The sequence below is a fragment of the Anarhichas minor genome, unplaced genomic scaffold, assembly GCF_050575085.1.
Source record: "Anarhichas minor isolate MPS153535 unplaced genomic scaffold, ASM5057508v1 ptg000018l, whole genome shotgun sequence".
Classification (NCBI taxonomy): domain Eukaryota; kingdom Metazoa; phylum Chordata; class Actinopteri; order Perciformes; family Anarhichadidae; genus Anarhichas; species Anarhichas minor.
The window spans coordinates 5703950-5725779 of record NW_027466464.1 but is presented as its reverse complement, the minus strand read 5'-3'; the positions used below and the strand labels follow the sequence as shown (position 1 = coordinate 5725779).

The window sequence follows — 21830 nt, the reverse complement described above, 5'->3', positions numbered from 1 at the left end:
AGTGTGACGAGCTGTCACAACAAGGAGGATTTTCGCCCGCTGCTGCTGTGACTGCTCGTGCGAGGTGTTACTTTTAATCATGCCAAGTGATTTCTTTTTTTTTGGCTCCCTCATTTTGCCACAAAACTCACGGATTGGAAATGTTTCATGGCGTTTTGGATTTCAAGAGGATTTTTGTTTTTGCCAACTTTATAAACGTTAATCTCCAGCTGCTATAACTCCTGAGCGGTCTGAAAACTCTCCCTAAATCTGCTAGAAAACCATACAAAAGCCTTAAATCCTGCATCATCATCCTCAAAGTTAGACTTTTAAAGAATTTCAAGTAATCCACTACATCCGTGGTTGCTGTGACAATTCGCCAAACTGTAAACAAATGTAGGGGTAACACTTTATTTTAAGTCCCAGTATTCAGCACTTATGAGCACTATCTAATATACATACTTGAATACATCATTTAAGACAGCATAATGTAGTGTTCAAGGAAATCTGCTCATTGATGTATTGTATTTGCCAGCAATGACAAATGCGAGGCTATATTGTAGCGTTATAAAGCATAATAGTGCTTATGAATGGCTTTGATTCATTTCATGGCTGCACTTTTATTTCCCGAATTTTGGGCAACTAATTACTGCGCTCTAACTGTATTTATATCTTTTTATATTTGCATCAGATTGGGTTCTATTTTCATTTTTATAGTTTTTAAATGTTGTTTTAGTGTCTTTATTTGCCTCAAAGCGCTTTGAATAGCCTCTGTGCTCGAAAGGTGCAAAAACAACCAAAAAAAAAAAAAATCAAAAACAGGCTCAAGCAGACCGACCCACTCCATGGCAACATAATATGTTGTGTTAACATCACCCAAAGCGTGTTTGGAACGCTGCTGGACAAATCTCAAAATACATCCATCGCATAATAAATAAGATACAAAGAAAAGGAGTGACGTAAACAGCCTGAAAAGTTTGTTTTATACCATCAGCACATTGTCGGAGAGAAGTGTTCCAGTCAACAAAGTTCTGACATGGCACTGTGCTCTATCTGTGCACTGGAAATCTATCTATATATATATATATATATATATTCCTCCGGGCTGTTTCTGCTCTGTATTCAAAGGGTTAAAGCCAGCATACAGATATAATCAAAACCAACGTGTACATGACACAGTAACAGCTCAGTCTGCTTCTGTTACATTGTTAATCCACAGCCAGGGGGGTCTTGTCTCGGGCCCGGCTGACTTTGGACTCCGCAGCCGAGCTCCGCTGCTCTCAAGTCCGCTCACGTTGGGGCCCGACAGCAGCACCGCTATTGGCCCCGCGGGCACATCGGGTATGGCCGAGGCGTCACCGGCTTCCTGAAGACATTACGGTCCTTTCTGCCGCTCAGACGGCCCGCTATAGACCCTTTTGTGCCGCGAAGAAAGAGAATGGGGACGGATTGAAAAGCGGCGAGGAAGAGGAGGGAAAGAGTGACACATTGACGGAGGAAGAAGCCAACTGGTGCTCGCATAATTCTCAGTGATGGACATATAGTCTGAGCCAAAGAGCTTTTCTTTGAGGAAGGCGGGGGGGGGGGGGGGGATTCATATGCGCTGGGCGTCTCAAGCCTTATTCACACCAGGAACAGAAAATCACATCTTTACCCTCGTATGACCCAGAACTAATAGATTTCTGAGACAGAGAATAGATGCGATCCGAGGGTGCATTAGGCTAAAAATCAACTTGTCTTTTCCTGTGCACATCCTCAATAAGCTCTTGCTCCCGCCGTGACCTAAACATCCTATTTCAGTGCCACAACAGCTTTGGCAACAACTTCATCTTTTTCTAAACGCAGACGTATTTGGACTCAACGAAAACGCAGCACTCCAGAGCCGACGGCTCGTGATTTAAGCCTCGAATCGTGACCGCTCTCAAAGTACACTCGCCGCCGGTGCGCCCCTTTTTGCGCCCCGTTTGAAAGCGAACGCTGATATTTATGGTCGTAAACTCCTGCATTTCAATCGATGAGGCCGTGATGTATTTGAGGCTCCGAGTCAGCTTGGAGGAGCGATGCCGCTCGCTCGCCGTCGGCCCGTCCGGCCAAAGTCCCGGACGTGTTGGCTCCGAGCTGCTGGACGTTCCCCTCCACCTCATCCATCACCAGTGTGGTTGGAACACGGACTCAACCCGATTTTACACTGAGAACAAACATAACACATTTCCCTGTTTCTCTTTTTTCGCTATCGTCCCATTAACTTCATGCCGAGCTCAATATAGAATCTTCTGTTCTGCATCAAAATGCTTATTACCTCAGGTACTGAGGCCATTTCTCGGCCTCAACAAAGTACGGCTTCATCCTAATTTCCCATTCTCATGCAATAATGCTTATTTAAAAGTGTTTGTTTTATTCCTATTTCATAATTAGCTGCTAAAGCCAATGTTGGTATTAAATCACAGCACATAGAGACATTATTGATAATTTGCCTGAGTGAATTGGCAGCATAAGCTGGTTGGGGACTTTGTTTACAACGCTGTACAGTAAGAAAGTTTTGTATTTGGCCTCGTTTCAATCTGGAATATGAGCGTGTGGCTGTGGCTCAGTAATGGGATATCTCACTTTGGCTGAACATGATTGTTTTTTTTTACCGTTTTTATGTTTCACTTTTAAACATGTTAGTCTACCTAAAGGCAGCGTGAGCATAGATGTGTCCAGTCCATGTGTGAAGGAACCTTTAACAAATCATATTTCCAATATTCAGATGGTTTTCCATGTGTGCCAAATTTCGGGCCCTTTTTGTTCTGGAACAGAACCTTGTCTGTCAGAGTCAGCGCCTCAAAGTCACACATCACCTCTTTGCCAATGCTAAGCTAACTTAGTTTGCTACGGCGTCAGACTGGCTCCATTCCTTGGTATTATCCCACTTACAAAAACAATATATTGACATGTTACTTGTTGGCTTTCTTGTGGAGTGTTAGATGAGAAGATCGGTTCTGTCATGTCTGTACGCTAAATGTGAAGCTAGCCTAGCTTAGCGCAAAGACCGGAAACAATGGGAATAACAGCTATGCTAGACGTCTGATGCTGATGTTTAACAGGTATAATTTGACCATGCATCACCAACTTAGCATCGTATTGGAGAATGCTAACATTTGCTAACTAGCCCTGAACACAAAGCACAATTGCAGCTTATAGGACTGCCAGCGGTTTCTGACCAAATTGCAACAAATCTAAAGCATTGGACAGATAACTGCATGGCAGTCCACCCCATAGTTCACTGAAAAGTGAACAGATTACAGTGACTTTGATTGAATAATAATTCCCACCTCGTCTCGAGCAGATGTAAGGAATGCTTGATTTGATACGAGCTCAGCAAAGTGAAACAAATAAGTAAAGCTTTAACGGTATAGAGAACTCAGAGCTTGTAATCGGTTTCACAGCAGTAATATAACACTTTGAGTGTGAACATGGGCAATCGGAGAACTTGTATGTCATGCTGGTGCTACAGCTGTGGTGTTAATGACACAAAAGCCCCGGACCAGCTTAGAAAAGGGTGCTAACGAGAAGGTGGCATGAGAACAGCACCTCGTCCCCAGCAGGTTTGAGCAGATGATTATTTACAAAGCCGTGACTCACTCGGCTCCCCAGGCTGTTACCCGAAATACACTACTGGTTACAATTACAATTGAGGCGCTCTGCATGTGTGTTCATGAACAGTTTTAGTTGTCCTTTATTGAATTCAAACCAGCGGTTGTTGGCTGCTTTGTCTCGATGCTTTTGGCTGCTTTGACATCGCAGACTTTTCTTTACATGCTGCTTATGCGTTTATTCTCCATAGATTGCAGTGTTGAGGGTAGAATTTCTCGGTAATACATAGAGCTCACGATAACTTAATTAGAGTTACAACATAGTCAAATCCCTGAATTACAGTTACGTATCGTCAGTGCTGGAAGAATGTCATTCCAACAATCTAAAAACGCATAATTACGAATAAAAGATCGACATTCAAAGGAAATCTGAGGGCTGATTGATGGTTAACGTAAGATAAAGAAGAATTGTTTTTCTCTAGTTTTTGCTTTTGTGTGAACTATTTGATCATTTTAACTTTCCTGGCGTCAAACCAAGCAGAAGTCTTAAGGAGCATAAAATGGAAATACTCAAGTAAAGTACAGTTGATTAAATGTACTACTTTCCACTTTGTCGTGCAACACAGTCTCAATTCACATAAATCATGTCTTCCAATCTTTTCAGTATCATTGTGTCACATTCATTATTACATTTTATTGTATTAAAAGAATAAAAACAAAGCAACATGCAGAAGCCCTTGAATAATGCCTCAGATGGAGGGAAACAAAGAGAAGACATCTATCTTTGGTTTGGGTATATTCAGAGATGTACCCAGCCCGGCACAGCGAGCTACTAGAGGCTCGGCTCTTTGATACTTTGTCTAAGGTCGAGTAAACAAACGTTTATTTGAAGAGCATAATTCTCAGCCCGTGCATTATACACACACACTCAGACTTGGGGAATGACAGTGAAAGGATGCAGTTCTGCGAGCAGCACCTGGTGGAGGGATTATTCTGATTCCGCGTCCGTGCGTCTCCACTTCCTCCAGACATTTCTTTTCCCCCCCGAGCATTGATCCAAACGGCTCAGCGCCGCCGCCGAGGTGTCCGTGGCTCTGCCCGAGGGAAAATATCTATTATCCCCCCCCCCCCCCCCCCCGCTTGTTTTTCTTGCCTGGCGGAGGAATAACCACTCAACGATTCAGGGCTTTCACCTCTACTCTGATAAAGGTTATCTTGGCAATTTAGCGCCGGCGATATCGCATTATGGAGAGAGTTATGAGGCGGAAATCAAATTGTGCTCCCTCTGACTCCGAGGAGAGGGAGGATGAAAGGTATGCGGCACTGCACAGCGATGATGTGGTAGAAATTGCACTGCGTTTGCTCACGCCAGGATGTGTGAGAGTGCACAGGGGGTTTTTGGCGGCGGGTGCGTCCATTTGCACGTCTACTCTGCAATACAGTCTCCCAGGAATATTAAAAGCTGCAATTTCACTACAGCAGAAAGTACTTTTTACAAAAAATTGCTTCATCCCACTGCAGGCTCATGCCCACTGGGTAGCTTCAGCCAAGCTTCTTGATGGCCATTTTGAATCCTGCTAAGTTGCTATATGCCAAGTGTTGTGGCAGCCAGAGAGCTAGTTAGTTAGTTCTTTATTTAAGATGCATAAAGCCACATGTGATGGTTTTTAAACTCTGAGGGGGAGGACGAAGACGGCGTCAGCTGCAGTTTGCATCACAAATTCAGTTCCACTTCCACTGTCTTATCATTCTCTCCAATGTCCACTGTGGAGAAACACCCACAGACCCTCTTGGAACTCATAGAAACAAACGCACTCCTTACAACCCCAGAGCTTCAGTTTTCTCCAGTATCAAAGTGAACTAGTGGTGATTTCCTTAACATCCATGGGCACAGTACAAACAGGAAGTGCTAATGACTAGTTTGGCATATTGTTAATGGTCCCAAAATGCCAAATATAGAATATAAGATGACAGGGCTCAAGTACAAGCCCACAGCTTCAGCTGACCCCATGTTTACATCCCCCAAAGCCCCAAAATGATGGAATATGTGGATCCAATATTAAAAGCATAATTATCCAACAAATCAAAGTAAATGATGCTAATTACAAATCCATTAATATTACCTTTTTTGTTATTTTTGACAGTACTGAGGCCCATCAGCATGGTTCTTATATTCCAGAAACATCCACTTACTCAATTTACTATTCGCCATTTTGGTGAAGTATTTGCTTCCTCTCTGGAGTGTTTGGGTACGCGTTCCTGTAACGGCAGTATGAAAGTCCACACAGCACAGATAGTACATGTAAAGCTGATCTTAGTGTGCAGAGTGACGGCTCCTTCCTTCCCGTGTAAAAAGATCAGGAAATTAGAGAAACACATTACTATCAGGGCAGCCGTGGGAAACCTACAAAGCGCACCATCGCATCACACCTCCCGTATTTGTCAGATGCATTATCACATTATTATACTCACAGTTTACCCAACTCCCCGGAGAGCGAAGAAAATATGCTGTAGCGAGGCTCATCCTGCCAAAAAGGTTGCCATGACAATGAGATTTCACTCTTTTTTTCTCCCTAGTTTCAGTTTATTCAACTGTACTTCTTCATCATGTGCAATTATTGAAATATCACCGTTGTAACAGTTTGCCTGAGGATAGCATTTCAGCTGCTGCTGTTTATAAAACAGAATTATACCGTAAGAGGGCAACCTTTTGCACCTGCGAGGTGGTCGTCGGAAGCTCGGTGTCCCACAGCAAATTGGTTATGAAAATATATTTTCAGCAAAGCTGGGGGACATTTTTTCATATCATGGTGAGCTGGCACAGTCCGAAAGCACTGCGAGGAAATCATGTAACAGAGAAGTAGGACAAAACTGGTTCCGCTGTCTCAAACACATTCAGGTCAAAGCAGCAGAGGCGGAGGCAGCCTGACTGGATCCGACGTTTCCCATAATGACATGATGACATCGTCAAGGTTGTGTTCACACAGGAAGTAAAGCACTTTTTCCTCTTGCATCATTGCCGCAGATTTGAGCGCTCTCCCCAAACAGCCACTGTGCTGGCATGGACGTTCGCCGTCAGCTAGCCAGCAGCAGCGGACACTCGGAGCATGTGTGTGTTAGTGTGCTCAACACCGACACAACAGCTCTACGTCATAATGAAATCGCTCTGAAGGTCCAAAAACACATGGCTACTGCTAATTGGTGCTTCCCACTGGTGGGTTTTAGCCACGCGAGCAGCTTTGTGTATAGTGCTAATTAGCTCATGTTAGCATGCTAAAATGCTAAACTAAGATGGTGACCAATGGTAAACATTATACCTGCCAAACATCCACATTTTTCGTAGCAATAATGTGGCGTGTTGAACGCAATATGCCTTTTGTGCAATTTTAAGACCAATGCTTCTTTTCCTGCTGTTGAACACAATAGTCTTGGCAACATAAACCCCTGACAGTCAAGCACCAATATACATATTTCATATTTGTGAAAAGCCGATAACCCCATGCGAGCAGTGAATCAACGTCTCTATTCTCGCTGACACCACGCTGGCACACACCCTCCCTGCTAATGCTAATCTGTGACGTTTCTTAGAGCGTGGAAGCCTCTTTTCAATTTGGAATACATATTTATGTACCCAAGCTTTTCCTAAAAGATGATATTGTGAAAAAGAAAACAGATTTCAGTAAAAGAACTTAAGCTAACGTCTCATCCACAACTGCTAATTGTAGTTTTCACTGCAGAGGCTAATACATTCAGTTTTCTCTGGTTTCCACTGTGGTTATTGCTGCTGTATTATGTAACGGTGTTTGCATGGAATGCATGGAAATCAATGTTATTGCTAATCATTGACATACCCCACACTGTGGTAGTTCCTCCTGCCGTTTAAGATATAGAAAATAACTGTTTCCATAAAACACCAGTGGTATTAAGTCAACAAACTTTAAAATGAATGAATATTTGCCAGTTATGATTAGGACTGATATTGGTTCAAATGTTTACCTCGATGAAAGTAGAAAATATGGTTTATATATAATTTCTTGGCAGTTTTTCTTTTTTTGACGCACATCAAAGCAATTTTTTAAAGGTATCCAAAAAGTCCCATCAGTAAGATGGCTTTGTGTGTGCCGTGCATCATAATAATAATCTTAACTCTATGACCACAATCCTCTCTCTGTAGCATGGATTCTTTCTCACTATATACTACAGGACCCAAATGTCACGTCCCACATCCCCAATCATTTCCATACTATCACTAACATGAGGACGGGGTGTTATTGGGTAGAAGTCATTTAATATACTTAATAGACTTGACTTTTAATTTTCCAGCAGACGAATAAATTTGGTTTGTTAGAAATCAATACTGAGACAATATTGGAATGTACTGAAGCCAAATGAAATCCTTTGCCCAGATCGAAGGACCTTTTCTTATTTCTAATTCCGAGTATCAAATGCACCATACTAAATCACTTGTCACGCCGGACATTCGTGTGCTGCCCAGCCAAGTCAATAGCCAGGTTCTCACCCACCCGGACAAAAGCGTGGCTAGCCGAGCCCCACTCAGTACCCACATCACGACTCGTAGCGCCAACAGCAGCTATTCTGTGATTCCCTTTTCCTCTTCTCCAATCCTGCCCCGACCGAGCACCCTACAAGCATCCACTGAGACGCCTCGGCATTGCCTTTTGTGCGCCGCATGTATTCTCTGCATTGTAATGGAAAGGAGAGGGAGCGGAGAAGTCAACAACAGAGTTGGTATTCAAAGCTGTGAGCTCCGTAGGGTCACGCTATTCATATTGGCACACAGAGTGAAATACAGAAGGGTATACAATTGGATATGAGGAGTGATGCCTGTGTGCAGGACTGGGAGCTTTATTGATTATGTGCTCAAAGTTACAAGAGGTGTTCGTTCGATCAATTTAATAGCACGTCCTAAGATCCATTTCTGCTGATTTTAGTTCTGACATGTGAAGTGATAACAAAAACCAAGAGGTGTTATTGAGGTCATTGCCCCCGAGTCAGCTACAATATGATCTGAGCCAGTCAGATATTGTTCTGTGTCTGGTGGGCAATAGTCTTCCTAAAATCCTCCAGTCAGCTCTTACTTTGAACTCTAGCTCTACCAGCCAATCAGTAGCCAAATACATCTTCTACTAAGGCCCCAGTCAAACCACAACACTTGTATTAAAAGAAGTAAAGTCATTTAAAAATGTCCCTTGTCTCTGTTTTCCTATCCTGTTCATAATCTCACGACCACGAGGATCGTTCCAGTATCACAAGTTACAGGTTACGTTTTTAAAAAAGCCCTTCAAAAGCTCTTTCCTTTGGGGATGTTTGCACTCCACAACCCCAGCCCATGTTACCCAAGATAGGTAACACTTCTCATCCGAAAAGCTTCTACTGTTACACTAAACGTGATACCAAACAGGGTTGTGTCAGAGTGAAATGTCTTGATATTTCCTTATCATACCAATAATACTAAGTAGCTGCACACTGCAATGCTGTTTCTTTATTTCCATGTCAATTAGGAGGGTCATCAGCTGGTGAGGAGGCTGAGTTTTTACTTGGGGCATGTTGGCTTGCTGTGCATGCTGAGCATGTGTGTAAATATTAAAGGGGACGTATCACGATTAACACTTTTTCAGGAGCATGTAAACATGTTCTCATAGAAAGTATGAGCCTGAAGATTAACATGATTTAAGTGCATATAAATGCCATTTTACAGCATTGTTTTAAAAACAGAAATATTAAAAAGTCTGCCAGCAACAGACTTGTCGATCCATAAAGGTATATATTGTTGCACCTGTACTGTGTTGGACACAGTTCTGAATGGCTGTCGTAGAACAGTGTGACACCTGGCAGCTGTAATGGCCCTATCATCAGACTGCAGGATCATACCACAGCAATACAGCAGCTTGAGCTCCGTCTCAGCGTGCGTGAGTGTGTGTGTGTGTGTGTGTGTGTGTGTGTGTTTGATGGACTTTGAGACTCTGTCCTTTTACAAAGCTATTTCAAACAGTTTGCAGTGTCTGCTTGACACAGTTCATCTCCCGCAGCAGCAGGGGTTTTAGGTTTCATTTCAATTTTCTCCTCTTCTTTTTCCCCCCCATGAGCACGGCACTCTGCCCGGCTCAGCGGGAGGGAGGTTCACTGTTCAGGTGTTCTGGAGAAGAACAGAAAATGCCATTGCTGGTGGCGCGGGACCCCAAAAAAAACTTTGTGGAATCGCTGTAACGCAGCCGTCATTAAATATTCAATTTCCAGACCCTCGCTGGCGCCGCAGCAAATGGACATTTATCATGGTTGATTCAGCGGGCGAGTCTACGTGACGGATGAACACAGGCATGCCAGCTAAATTTAATTAAGCGGGTTTTTATTGTCAAGGTGGAACAACAAATCTTCTGGGGACGAGATAGGTGACATAATGTAATTCTCTGTCACCGAGCTATTCATTTAACGCTACAAATATGTTAATCTTTTCTATTGCTGGAGTACAGTAAGCACACTTTATAGCATATTTATCTGGTGAAAAGGTGTCTGGTAAAGGTGTCTTAATTCAATGGTCATGAAGTATTTATAACGTTGGTGGGGCTGGAGTACAGCAAATAGTGTTAGTGTGAAGGAAACAGTTCTTACTATATATATTATATAGTATGTACCCTGAGACGAAAGGGGGATGATGTTAGTTCCTCTGTGAAAAACGAGCCCGCTGTTGCATAATCAGCAAGGTGAACAAGTTGCCCTTATAGGGGCCGTGTTGGTCCTTCACTGAATCCTGTACAGCTCGTAACTTCAGCTCAGGATGGAGTTTAAAAAAAACAAACTACAAATTATTTAGGCTGAAAATGTCTCCTGCTGTGCAGAAATCCAGATTTAATTGAATTTGGCAAAAAAAAAAAAAAAAAAAGGTGAAAGATTTCACAGACATTGGTAACTATATTCTGGTCATATGCTGGTATTTTGCTAGAAATGTCTCATCAATTTGAACAAGATGTGTCTAAGAAGGAAGGGCATCAGAAGTGTTTCAGTCTCAAACGCGGGTAAAATGTCTGCATAAATATGATCATTACTTCAGTCCGTTGCTTCATTGTTCCATGACTTTCAAGCTGCTTTCCCGTTGCATGTTCAATCTGCAACCATGCAACATTTGCATGATATTTATGATCAAAAACAAAACGCTTTAAAGGTAAACCAACAGCAGCCAGCGAGGGGAAGCAAAGGAAGATACATTGTTTCAAGAAGGAGGGAAGTCTTGAAAGCTTCCTGACCAGGATCCAAGTTAATTAGCCAAGTCATGCTCTGAGTTTATTAAAGTGACTCACAATTTCATAATTACTCTGTCTGGATTTGATCAGACGCTCTGTTACTAAAACAGTGGGACTGGTGGAGAGAGATGTCTGAGCTCCTTGTTTCCATTGAAGGTCTGCTCTTTTTGTCCCTGCGTCAGACTAACTCAACACAGGCTAATTGGTCTTTTTGTTATTTCCTAAGAAAAGGTCTCTATTTCATAGCTGTGCTTCATAGCTGGGTAACGTGGAGCCTGACTTTTAAGGTGTGTGCTAGTGTGCTCTGTTGAAAAGTCAAGTCACACACACACACAGAGTACACTGACTTGAATTGAATATCAAACTCACTGATTCCCTATTTTTCTTATGTTCGTTCTTCAACTTTCGGACTCTCAACATGTTAAGGTTTCACATTCCCTATGTTTTTACGCATGCACATCCATGCACGTCACTGCATCTTAGCAGAAGAACAGACACTCAGACCATCTTTATTCAGGATTGTTAGAAAACTCTCCACATGATTGTCAAAGACATTTTAAACAGATCTGATGTATTATTTTTGGCTTGATTCTGAAGCGGTAAATCCAGCCTCTATTCATTGCACTCTGCAGTACCAGGGGGAATCCACAAGGGGGTGCTGCTACACTATTATTCCCAACAGCTGAGAGGAAACCTAATATAATGGCTTGCTAATTAGCTGTATCAGTTGCCATGGATTGCTTTTAATTAACCTTGGACCCATAGCAGCCTGGCAAAGAGCCTCAAATGGTTGAAAATCAGCAAAGTGTCCAGAGATGTCCAGTAAAATTAACATCCTGCAATATGCATATGAGAGGACAGCTCTTAAAGTACTTATTTGTATAACTCTATCTGGCTTAAAGTACTTCTGAAACAAGTTTATTTTGTCGTATATGGGTAAAACAAAAATGTAACTCTCTAATTCCAACGAAACGCTGTGATTATAGTGTTGGAAAGTTTAAAATAGCATACACTTATTGTAACAATGTACTTTGAGTACAATTTAACATTACATTGTACTTATACTTCATTACATTTCGAAGTGAAATTGTGGGAAAGGATACACTGCATCTTAAAAGTATGGAAACATTATCAGCAAAAAGGTACACTAATTATGCAATATGACCCCTTTCAAAGTTATCTACAATATATTATACTATTGGATTATTATTTTTACAGATTAACTTTAACTAAGCATTTTAATGGAGAAGCACTGGTAAGTACTTTATACTGTTAGGTAGTTTGATATATGAAAAAACATATTTTATGTTTGTATATTTAGCATATGAAGTATTAATCCATAACTAAAGTAAAGTTAAAGTACCTCAACTTTGTACTCCCCACTATGGTAGATTTATTTCTTAGAAAACTTACAGTATTATTGTATTAGTACTTTAATTATTTGATAATACTTAATACTCTATATAGGCCTACGTGTCATTTCAAAAGTCGATGTAATATTGTAGATTATTATAATGTGAAACTTTGAACTACTGTAACCAACTCATTTCAGGTCGGTGATGTGTGAAGTGCTGCTTCATCAACGGGTCACCAGCGATGAGAACCGGTGGGACTTGAGGAGGGCAGCCCTCATATTTCCTCAGCCGTTGAGCAGCACTGTTCGGCCCCTGGGGTATAATTGATAAGACAGGGTGTGAATGGCTGCTCTCGCGCAGCCAATGGCTGAGCACCGGATGCGAGATATCCGCTGCAACAACAAGCGCTCTGTTCCCCCTTCAGTTTGACGCCATTTACAGCCCAAATCTCGACCTCCTCTCCGGAAAGAGAAAAAAAAAAAACATTCACACACGAGAAAAAAAAAAGTACTCTCAAACCCTCAGAGCCTTGCGGATAAAACACACCGAATGTGTTGCTCCTTTCTCTCTGTTTCCCTTCTTCTTCTGCAGGAAAAGTGGAGTGAAGCGAAGTTTACACTCCGGCGGTGATTGTTTGAAGTTTTTCGCCTGTTTTAACGCCTCGTGCTCTTGCGCCAAACATGGGATTTACGTCTTAGCGCTGCCTTTCATGAAAATGCGCCCCGGCTGGAAACTGTCTGAATGGATTTTACCCACGGCTCTCCAGACTTGAGTTGTTCATGTGTGGAATAAACTCTCCCGCAAATTGGATTTATTTCACCTAAACGGGGGCTAAAGTGTCGAAAGCACGGTAAGTCCTTCCTTTATACACAAACTGTGAAACAATACGCATGTCTCAACTGAAGCTGTCATTAACATGCTAAAAATAAAAGTTTTTGACCTAGTTTTTTGCTAGCATTTGTAGCCTCTGTCCTCCTTTAGATTACTATGTGCGTTAACGTTACTTATGGCCTAATGTTGTGCTTTTAACGGAAAGGGCTGGCGGGTTTTTCATTTATTTTCATGCATCTTAAATGAGCTCGTGGCTTTCCCGAGGCTGAGTTTAATGTCTTATGCTGGTGTTAGCTTTACTGGGAAATAGTCGTGTCCAAGTGTGCACATGCGTTTGCTCATATGTGCATTCATGCAGCCCTGTCCTTCCCTCCCATGCAAACAGCATGTACTGTTCTTGCGATATGAATCCGCTGCACACACTGTCTGGCTTATCAGATGTGCATCATAAACAGTATGATTCACTGGGTTTCTAAATTTAACCCAACGCACTGATCCTTGTCATCAATTGTGTCTTTCATAGTCCTAACCTGTCATTTTTAAGAGCAGAAGCCACCAGTTTGCGCCAGTTTACTTCCCACCCCACCCCACCCACTGTGACCAACAAGGCTCGCACACAGGGCCCCTGTAAGTGGATGAGGGGCCCCCACGTCCCACCCACTAACAGGTTAAAATTTGAGTGTGCCTGCAAGCCCTTCATTTGGAGCAAAAGGGCTCATAAATCCTAAAGAACCCTCGTGCGTGCTCACAGGGAGCAGCGCTTCACTCCCACCACCCTTGAAGGCATCACTCACACTTTACATGGACTCTTTCATGCCCCCCCCCCCAAACGCTTTTTGTTTTAACTTGTCCCTCATCTTCTTTTGAAGAGTGTCACAATGTGAAACGCATTAGAAAGGGGAAGGTTGCTGCAGGCCGTCTGTCATGCAACAAACAAAAGCCCTTCCTGTATTGTCATTGAAAGGGGGGGGGGGACCTCACAACCCTGAAGATGCCATTTGAAAGCTAATTAGCACAAGGAAGGAGAATTAAGGCCACCACTGTCAGTTTCTTTACTTTGGTGTGATATGTTGGTGAAAACAAGACTGTGCATTTGAATATGTTAGCATATTGACCTGTCACTCTGCATATGTCTAATACTTACTCTCCCCATGCAATGAAGGGGTGAGATTATAACTGATCTGGGGACTGTGCTTACTGCTTGGCCCATATCAGTCTTCAGAAAAGAACCCCTTTGATCGTCAACGTACACAACCTCTGAGAATGGAGATATAGATACAATAATGTCGACAATTGTAAACGCACATTTGCTACCGTTTGACACTTTGTAATTGCATTTGAAGTATAAGCACATGATAATTCAGATGTCATGTTTGGTCTGAATGTTATTTGCTTTTGGGACCGTTGGTCAATTCACTGTCAGGTCTGACAAAGAGAAGCATCATTGCCGCTCTTATCAGTTTATATTCTTGATTAAAGAAGAAATCGTTGTAGTTCATGGTCGATGTCTTAAGCTACAGGAGTTCCCCGCGGATAAACCCTCTGTCGATCGACTCGTTGGTCATTTTCTCTGAATGTTCATCAGTCAATTCTCTCCGAGCTGATTTACTTTCCTCGGTTAGGTCAGTTATTGTTGTGTTGTGGGTGTGGGGAAACAGGAAGTTTGCCCAAAGCACTGGCGGCGAAGGATCTAAATTCGGTAAAATAAATCAGTTGGTAATCATGACGCCTGGGTCTGCAACTTGAATCGGCTTTTAGTGAACAAACGCTTTGAATCTCAATGCTTTTTTTTGATAGAATCCACAGACATAACTGTAGTTCCATAGACCCGCTCTGACATCAACCATGTAATCCAAAACCTCCATCTCTCTCCCCGACACTGTCGTTTGTGCGTTAGGCCTTATTTCCATAGTGGTGCTCGTACAGATATCGGTTATTATTTGCATGGCATCATTTGCATGGTTTGCCACGGATGGATATAAACTGTCTGTTTCTGTTGCAGGACTTCAGATGTGTCCCATGCCAGCCAGAGTGACCCTTCAGTCCCGAGATGGATTCCACAAGTCAGAACGACAGCGACGGGGGAGGAGGACGCCACGGGCGCTCGCCGCCATCGGCCGGCTCGCCGGTCACGCTGCATGACGAAGGGCGACCGCAACCACGGCCTGCGCTCAACTTAGACGGTCCGCCAGATCCCAGGTTGACCAACAGGCAGCTGGCCCATACTCCAGCGGTGCTATCTCTGGATCAGATCAGGATAAATGGGAGTAGTAATGAGTACACAGAAGGGCCCACAGTCGCCCAAAGGTCTCCAGCTGCTCCACATAGGCAGCAGAAGAGTGACTTGGATTCGTCACCGGTTTCAAGGACCAGCGGGCAGCACGAGACTCCCGAAGAGCGGCCTAATAATCTCCGTAACCTGAATTTATTGACTCAATATGGAAACACAAACACTTCCATCTCCTCCAGGGAGGGCGCGCTGCGGTCATCCAGCCCAGAGGACTCCCAGAGCAGCATCAGGACCAGCGCGGGGAGCACTTCTTCAGGCCAGAGGCTCCTCAGCAGCCCGGCCGGTAGCAACCAGATAATCACAACCCAGCCGAAACGCGCAGAGCTAAATTCAGAAGAGCTGAAGCCCCTGAACCGCGAGTACAGGACCGTGTTGCCCGTGCACGGCAGCGCAGGCTCTATAAATCCAGGCATACACACCAGCAAGTGCGAGGACTGCGGTCGATGCCGCTGCCCAGAGTGCAGTCGCCCGCGGGTGCTCCCCTCCTGCTGGACATGCAGCCGCCGGTGCGTGTGCTCGGTGCAGAGCGCGGTGGAGTACGGCACGTGCGTCTGCTGCGTCAAGGGGCTCTTCTACCACTGCTCCAGCGACGACGAGGACACGTGCGCCGACAAGCCCTTCTCCTGCACGCAGTCGCACTGCTGCATCCGCTGGGCCACCATATCGCTCCTCGCCCTGCTCTTCCCCTGTCTCCTGTGCTACCTCCCGGCTAAAGGATGCGTCGCCGTGTGCCAGTGCTGCTATGACAGAGTCACGCGACCCGGCTGCCGGTGCAGGAGCACGGACCCGATGCACTGTGAGGATGTTGGCAAGCCGACGTAGACGAGGCGGCGGCGTGCGTGTTGAAACGCAGAAGGACAGGAAGACTTCACCTTGACTGAACTGCTAGACGGCCCTGTAGTTGTGTAGTTGAAGGGTTTGATTAGAGAGCTAATGATGCTTGAGTTTTTGTGTTTTCCACGTAGATCCTCACACCTGACAGATCTGGGCAGCGACACGGTCACGGTTTGCCTTCAGTTGTCAACTTTTCAAGGCTGGTTGACAAAAATATGACTACAAAAGGAGGTGCAGTCACTCGCCCTAGCGTTATGAGTCTCAGTTGAAAAGGTAAACCAAAATAAGCACTTCACGTGATAAAAGGTATGAAGACACATTCAATACTGGTTTGTCCTGAAAAGTCATTTCTTCACTCAAGTGCCCAGATGTTGTGTTGTTGCTACGAGAGTCCAAATGGATAGCCTTTTTTTTTTAACATTTAATACAACTTATATGCTAAGAACAGACTCCTATTACTAACTGTATGTAAAGTAGTCAATGCAAAGGGTATGTACATTAGAAAATGAGTTTGACAGATGTTTTATTTTTGTACATATAATAATACTTCAACTGTGAAAAGTTTTCTGCCATACCAGAGGCACCTTGATAAATCCACGTCTATGAATCAGTCGACTTCAGTCACACGATGTTTGTACATTCACTGGAGTGTATATCAATCATTTAATGTCATTTACAAAGGAAAGATCTTATCCCTTCTACTTGTAAATTGTACAGTGACCATATATGAGAAATCTATTTTCTAATTCCAACATTGCTTAGTGTAAAGTTAAAAAAAATATATATTTATTTGAAGGTTTATTATTTTATAATGAAAAATATTTATTTTGAGAAAGCATTGTTCGTGTGTCGCCTCCTTGTCTGTAGTCGCTGCAGGTTTGTGAGGTGACCTGTAGGAGTGTCACAGCTGGATGAATAGTTCACAATGAATTAGAAAACAAATATATTAACGTTTGAAATTAAACAACCTTGAAGTCTGACGGAGTATTTCTTCCTGTTTTTCTTTCCTCATTGTCTTGTGTTCTCTCTAAAACGTGCTCAAGTCATATCTATATAATATGGTAGATATGACGTAGACGTATCCATGATGTGTTCTGACACCACCATCCGTGTGTGTCGCCACACTTTTTCCAGATGGTTTAAGCCAGACGTAAGCAGAGTTTTTCGACTTTGTTTTTAATTGACCCGCTGCACGAACATCTCGCGCAGAGCTATCATCAAGCCCGCTCTGCAACACAATCGCTCCGCCGTGCTCACGGAGATCAAACGAGGACGCATTACTGCTCACCTTGGGCCCTCCTTAAGAAACAGGCTCTGGTAGAGCCATGTGTGCAAAAATCCCTTTTGTTAATGATTCAGATTTGCGTTTCTTTTTTGTCTTATAAATCCAGCACCTCACCTATTTCATTTTTGCAAATATGCATTCACGTAAGCCTGCTCGCTGGCTTCTAGTTCATTTCATACACGTTCCTCCGTACCCTGCAGATACTAGGCCCTTTTGTTGTTGTTTTTTTATCAAAGGTTTGTTCAGAAATTCCTTGGTCTTGAATGTCCCTACAGGCGAAACATAAGCCTGAAACATAAGCCCCTGACACTTGTTGACAGCATACGGACGTGTTTGCAGCACGGTATGCATTCAGAGCCGTGATTGACGCGCCGAGGCCCAGCCTGCGCTCACTTGTTTGTTATTCAAACAAGTGAGCGGGGGGGGGGGGTGCTTTGCATAATTATCAACTTTCACCTATTTTTGCAGCGTCGTTGGAGGACGTGGAAACATAACGGGCGGAATCCCATTAAAGACAGAAAGGGGAGAGTTGATCATGTTTTAGTTTTTATTTAAGGCCTCCTCTCTCCCTCCATTGTCTCAGCCTGTGAATGAAGAGGGAAGGGGCGGGGGGGGGGGGTTGTTAGGAAGAGGGACCCCAAAGGGTTAAAAGCATCACTTTGAATGACAAAGACCTAACAGTTTACCCCCGTATTCAGCCCGGCATGCATTCATCCTGTTTTCAATAGTCGGGGGGGGTCATTTTGGCTCCCCAGCGCTCCTCTCAGCTACCTGCTCCTACTTGGTATTCCCATAGGGAGATGGTTGTCTTGTTGGGGTTTTTGGGGGGGGGGGGGGATCAGTTGGATGTTTTGAAGAAAAATGAGCTGTTAGAACATGCGGCATATTTTCAAAAAGACATTTTCTTCACACATTTCATCCGGAGCAGCGGTTTCCTCTTTGGTCTCTTTTCTTCAAGTCTGCATCACAGCAGGGGACAAAGTGCTCAGTGGCAAGAAGAAGTCCATACGGCCTCTCGGAGGACTTCCTCGGGTCATTTCAGTTCCTCTGTGCTTGTTTTGGATCCGAGACCGTTTATTGGCAACATTCTGTGCATCTCTCTCAGGAAAAGTGTAACTTTACATCCGAAAGAGAAAAAGGGCACCTTGGACTGATCTTAAATCAGGAATAGCTTTTATAATCTACGCGAAATAGAATGCGTGCACAGACTTATTCCACTAATAAACAGATGAGAATTAGTGCAGGAAAGGACACAAACAAGATACATGGAGAGAGATTGTTTACCCGCCCCGGCAGTGATTTGGCAGCAGAGAGTAGCAGCAGGAGGAGAGGGGGGGGAAAGGCCCCAGAACGGCCCTCTTTGTTAGTTTTAGCCGGTGTGGCCCCCGCGGCTCACGGCGGCTGTGGGGCAGAGCGGCCCATTCACCCTGCTCACCAAGGCAGATCGCAGCACAAGAAGACAGGAAGGAAGCGGGGCTATTCTTCTTCATGGACGCATTGTCTGTCTGTCTGACGGCCAGGCTTGGGCAATCAAACAGCACTGAAGGAGGGGGCAGAGCAGAGAGGAAATGCAGGGCGGTGAGGGAGATGTGTGCCACCCTGTGAAAGCATCACAACTGTTAGAAATATCCAGATTATAAAGGAAAGAAATGCGCAGCATGTAATTAGACACACTCGTCGTAATGCTTGTACCCCGTTGCCTGATTTAAGCCTCATGTACCGCTTGGTAGTTAAAGTTAATGATTCATAATTTACGTGTTCATAAATGCAAAACTTCACAACTCATAATGTACTAAAATACAATAAAAGTCTTGTAAATTCTCGACTATACTAGTGCTTGAAAAGTACTATAAATGTAGTGACTTTAAAGTCAAGCAAAGTATATCAATATTTATACCCTTTCTGTTTTTGTATTATATTTGTATATTATTTAGTTAAAGAAGAAATAAAGTTTTTTCTTCTTTTTCATCAGTGTTGTAATGGGAGCGTCGTTCTTTAGTGCAGACACACACAGTTTTGAAAAATGGCAAAATTTGCACACTAGCTGCATAAAAGTTACTTTCTCCACTTATGTGCAAGTGACTCCTAATGTAAAATACAGTAAGTTCACTTCCAGCACTGAAAAGTGTTTTATTGTCATTGATGTCAAAGACCGAGATGAGAGTGGATTCATGGTTCCACACTGTACACTTGCTTTACACTTCTTCTTCTTTCATATAGAACAATCATCAAAGTGAATGTTCTTTCTTCTTTGGTGGTAAATCATCTTCCGGGAAAGTGCATGGACTTTGCCACGGTGGCTTATCATGTCTGAGAGTGACACAGCCTTCATCACTAACTGGAGAGGATGCATTCAGTGATTTGAGAGAGAGAGAGAGAGAGAGAGAGAGAGAGAGAGAGAGAGAGAGAGAGAGAGAGAGAGAGAGCGAGAGCGAGAGCGAGAGCGAGAGCGAGAGCGAGAGCGAGAGCGAGAGCGAGAGCGAGAGAGAGAGAGAGAGAGAGAGAGCGAGAGCGAGAGCGAGAGCGAGAGCGAGAGCGAGAGAGAGAGAGAGAGAGAGAGAGAGAGAGAATGTTTCATCTCAAGCTTTTCCAATCGCTCGTATTGGTCGCAGAAGAGTCAGTAGAGCACATCAACACGGTGGTGAAGAGAACAAAACCACCACACTCTTCTCTACCGGTGAAGAACGATTTCTCAGAAGCTGAACCTTTCTTTCTGGTTTTCCGACGTGGGCGGTGAGAGATGCGCACACCTAGAGCTCGAAGCTGAAGCGCGCACCCCCCCCCCCCCCCCACCACCACCACCACCACCTTACTGTGGTTTTACTTTCCACTAACTGTGTCCTCTGCTACTCTCACTATCAATTAAGTCAAATTTAAAAAAAAAAAATTTTTTAAACACCAGTTTTATTCCAGATTATGGTAAAAGTGACAACCGACACTGCTGCGCAGACCTTAAGTGTCAAATCCCAAGCGCTTAAACGTTCTGTTATAATATAACTTTTGCCCTTTTTTGCAGTTTCGTATTCACTTCTTTATAGAAACAAGTTCACCTCTGCAGCTTGAGGAGAAGCGCGCAGCTTCGCGAGATGAATTACGGGGCCTGCAGTTAAAACATATGGTATGCAACCCCCCCCCCCCAGTTCAGTCTCAGCGACAGCCCAACTACTGTTATGCCTTAAAGGAGGAAGATTACGGCCGCCAGGAAGGCGAAGAGAGCAAACACAGGGAGCAGGAGAGACACCACAGAGTATATCCGTCATATAAGTTTAGTGAGGGTGAAGAGATGGAGGGTGTGTGTGCGTGTGTGTGCGTGTGTCATAAAAGGCTGCAGATAAGCCTTTGCACATGTTAAAAACTTCTAAAAAGTGGCCCTGTGGGCTAATGTTCATATATATGAATGTGTGTTCCTGCACACGTGTGTGTGTGTGTGTGTGTGTGTGTGTGTGTGTGTGTGTGTGTGTGTGTGTGTGTCGGCATAATGGGGTCCCTCGCCCAGACAATAAAGCCCGACTGGAGGCCTAAGTCTAATAGCAGCACTTAACTCCAATCCACCACAGGAAGTTGGCTCATCTGCACGCGTACACACACACACACACACACACGCGCGCACAGAGTCGGTCCGCCGCTGACAGCCAGTGGATATTTGTTGGCGACACCGTGGCTGCAAGGCTCTTTGCAGCTTAGCGGCCAATTGTTGTTCCCCCAGATACACACACACACACACACACACACACACTCTAAGAGCTTAGAGCTTCAGTTGTTATCCTGAAAGGCAATCCTGATCCCTCCGCTACACAGTAGGACCGACGCACATAAAAAGAGGAATTAGTGCGGTCTGACAGCTCACTATACCACATTGCATTTAGTGTGTGTGTGTGCGTGTGTCATGGTGGCAATAATGTGCGCGTGTGTGTGTGTGTTGTCGTGCACATGTGTGTAATCACCGTCAGACTGTGAATTATAAGAGTTAAAGTTCTATGACGAGAATAGAGGCTGTTGAGCTCACATAGCTTCAGCCAGTTCAGTCGATACGGCTAAAAACAAATCAATTAACCGTGAAAAGGTTGAGAGCTGGTGGTTAAATAATATATATTATAGCTTTAGCTACCGTTTACCGTTCTGTCGATACATTATTTTTACACACGCATGGCACTCACTAACATGCAACAGGCAAATATATTTCCATATTTGAGTATTTCTTGTCTTTTTCCGGCCACATTTGCAAGACCAGCTTCCCCTTTTTTCCCAGGTGCCCTGTTCACCTCGGTGACATCATGTAAACCTCCACCTGAATGGTGTCATTGAGAACCCGGATGGAGTTATTCAAATGATAGCACGAGGAAGGAGGGCGAGGACATTTGGAAGTCAAATCTACGCTGACGTAACTGGGAGCTGTGGTCTAGCAGACTACACACTCTGCTC

At 43.9% G+C, this 21830-nt stretch overlaps 1 protein-coding gene across 1 annotated transcript; it reads left to right on the top strand.

The window, feature by feature from the left end:
- The first annotated feature begins 12576 nt into the window (after positions 1–12576).
- spry2 (sprouty RTK signaling antagonist 2) lies at positions 12577–17103 on the top strand. The gene is made up of 2 exons (XM_076095065.1): positions 12577–13018; positions 15002–17103. Exon 2 carries the CDS (start codon positions 15050–15052, stop codon positions 16109–16111), a length of 1062 nt encoding a protein of 353 aa, XP_075951180.1. The 5' UTR covers positions 12577–13018; positions 15002–15049; the 3' UTR covers positions 16112–17103.
- The last annotated feature ends 4727 nt before the right edge of the window (positions 17104–21830 follow it).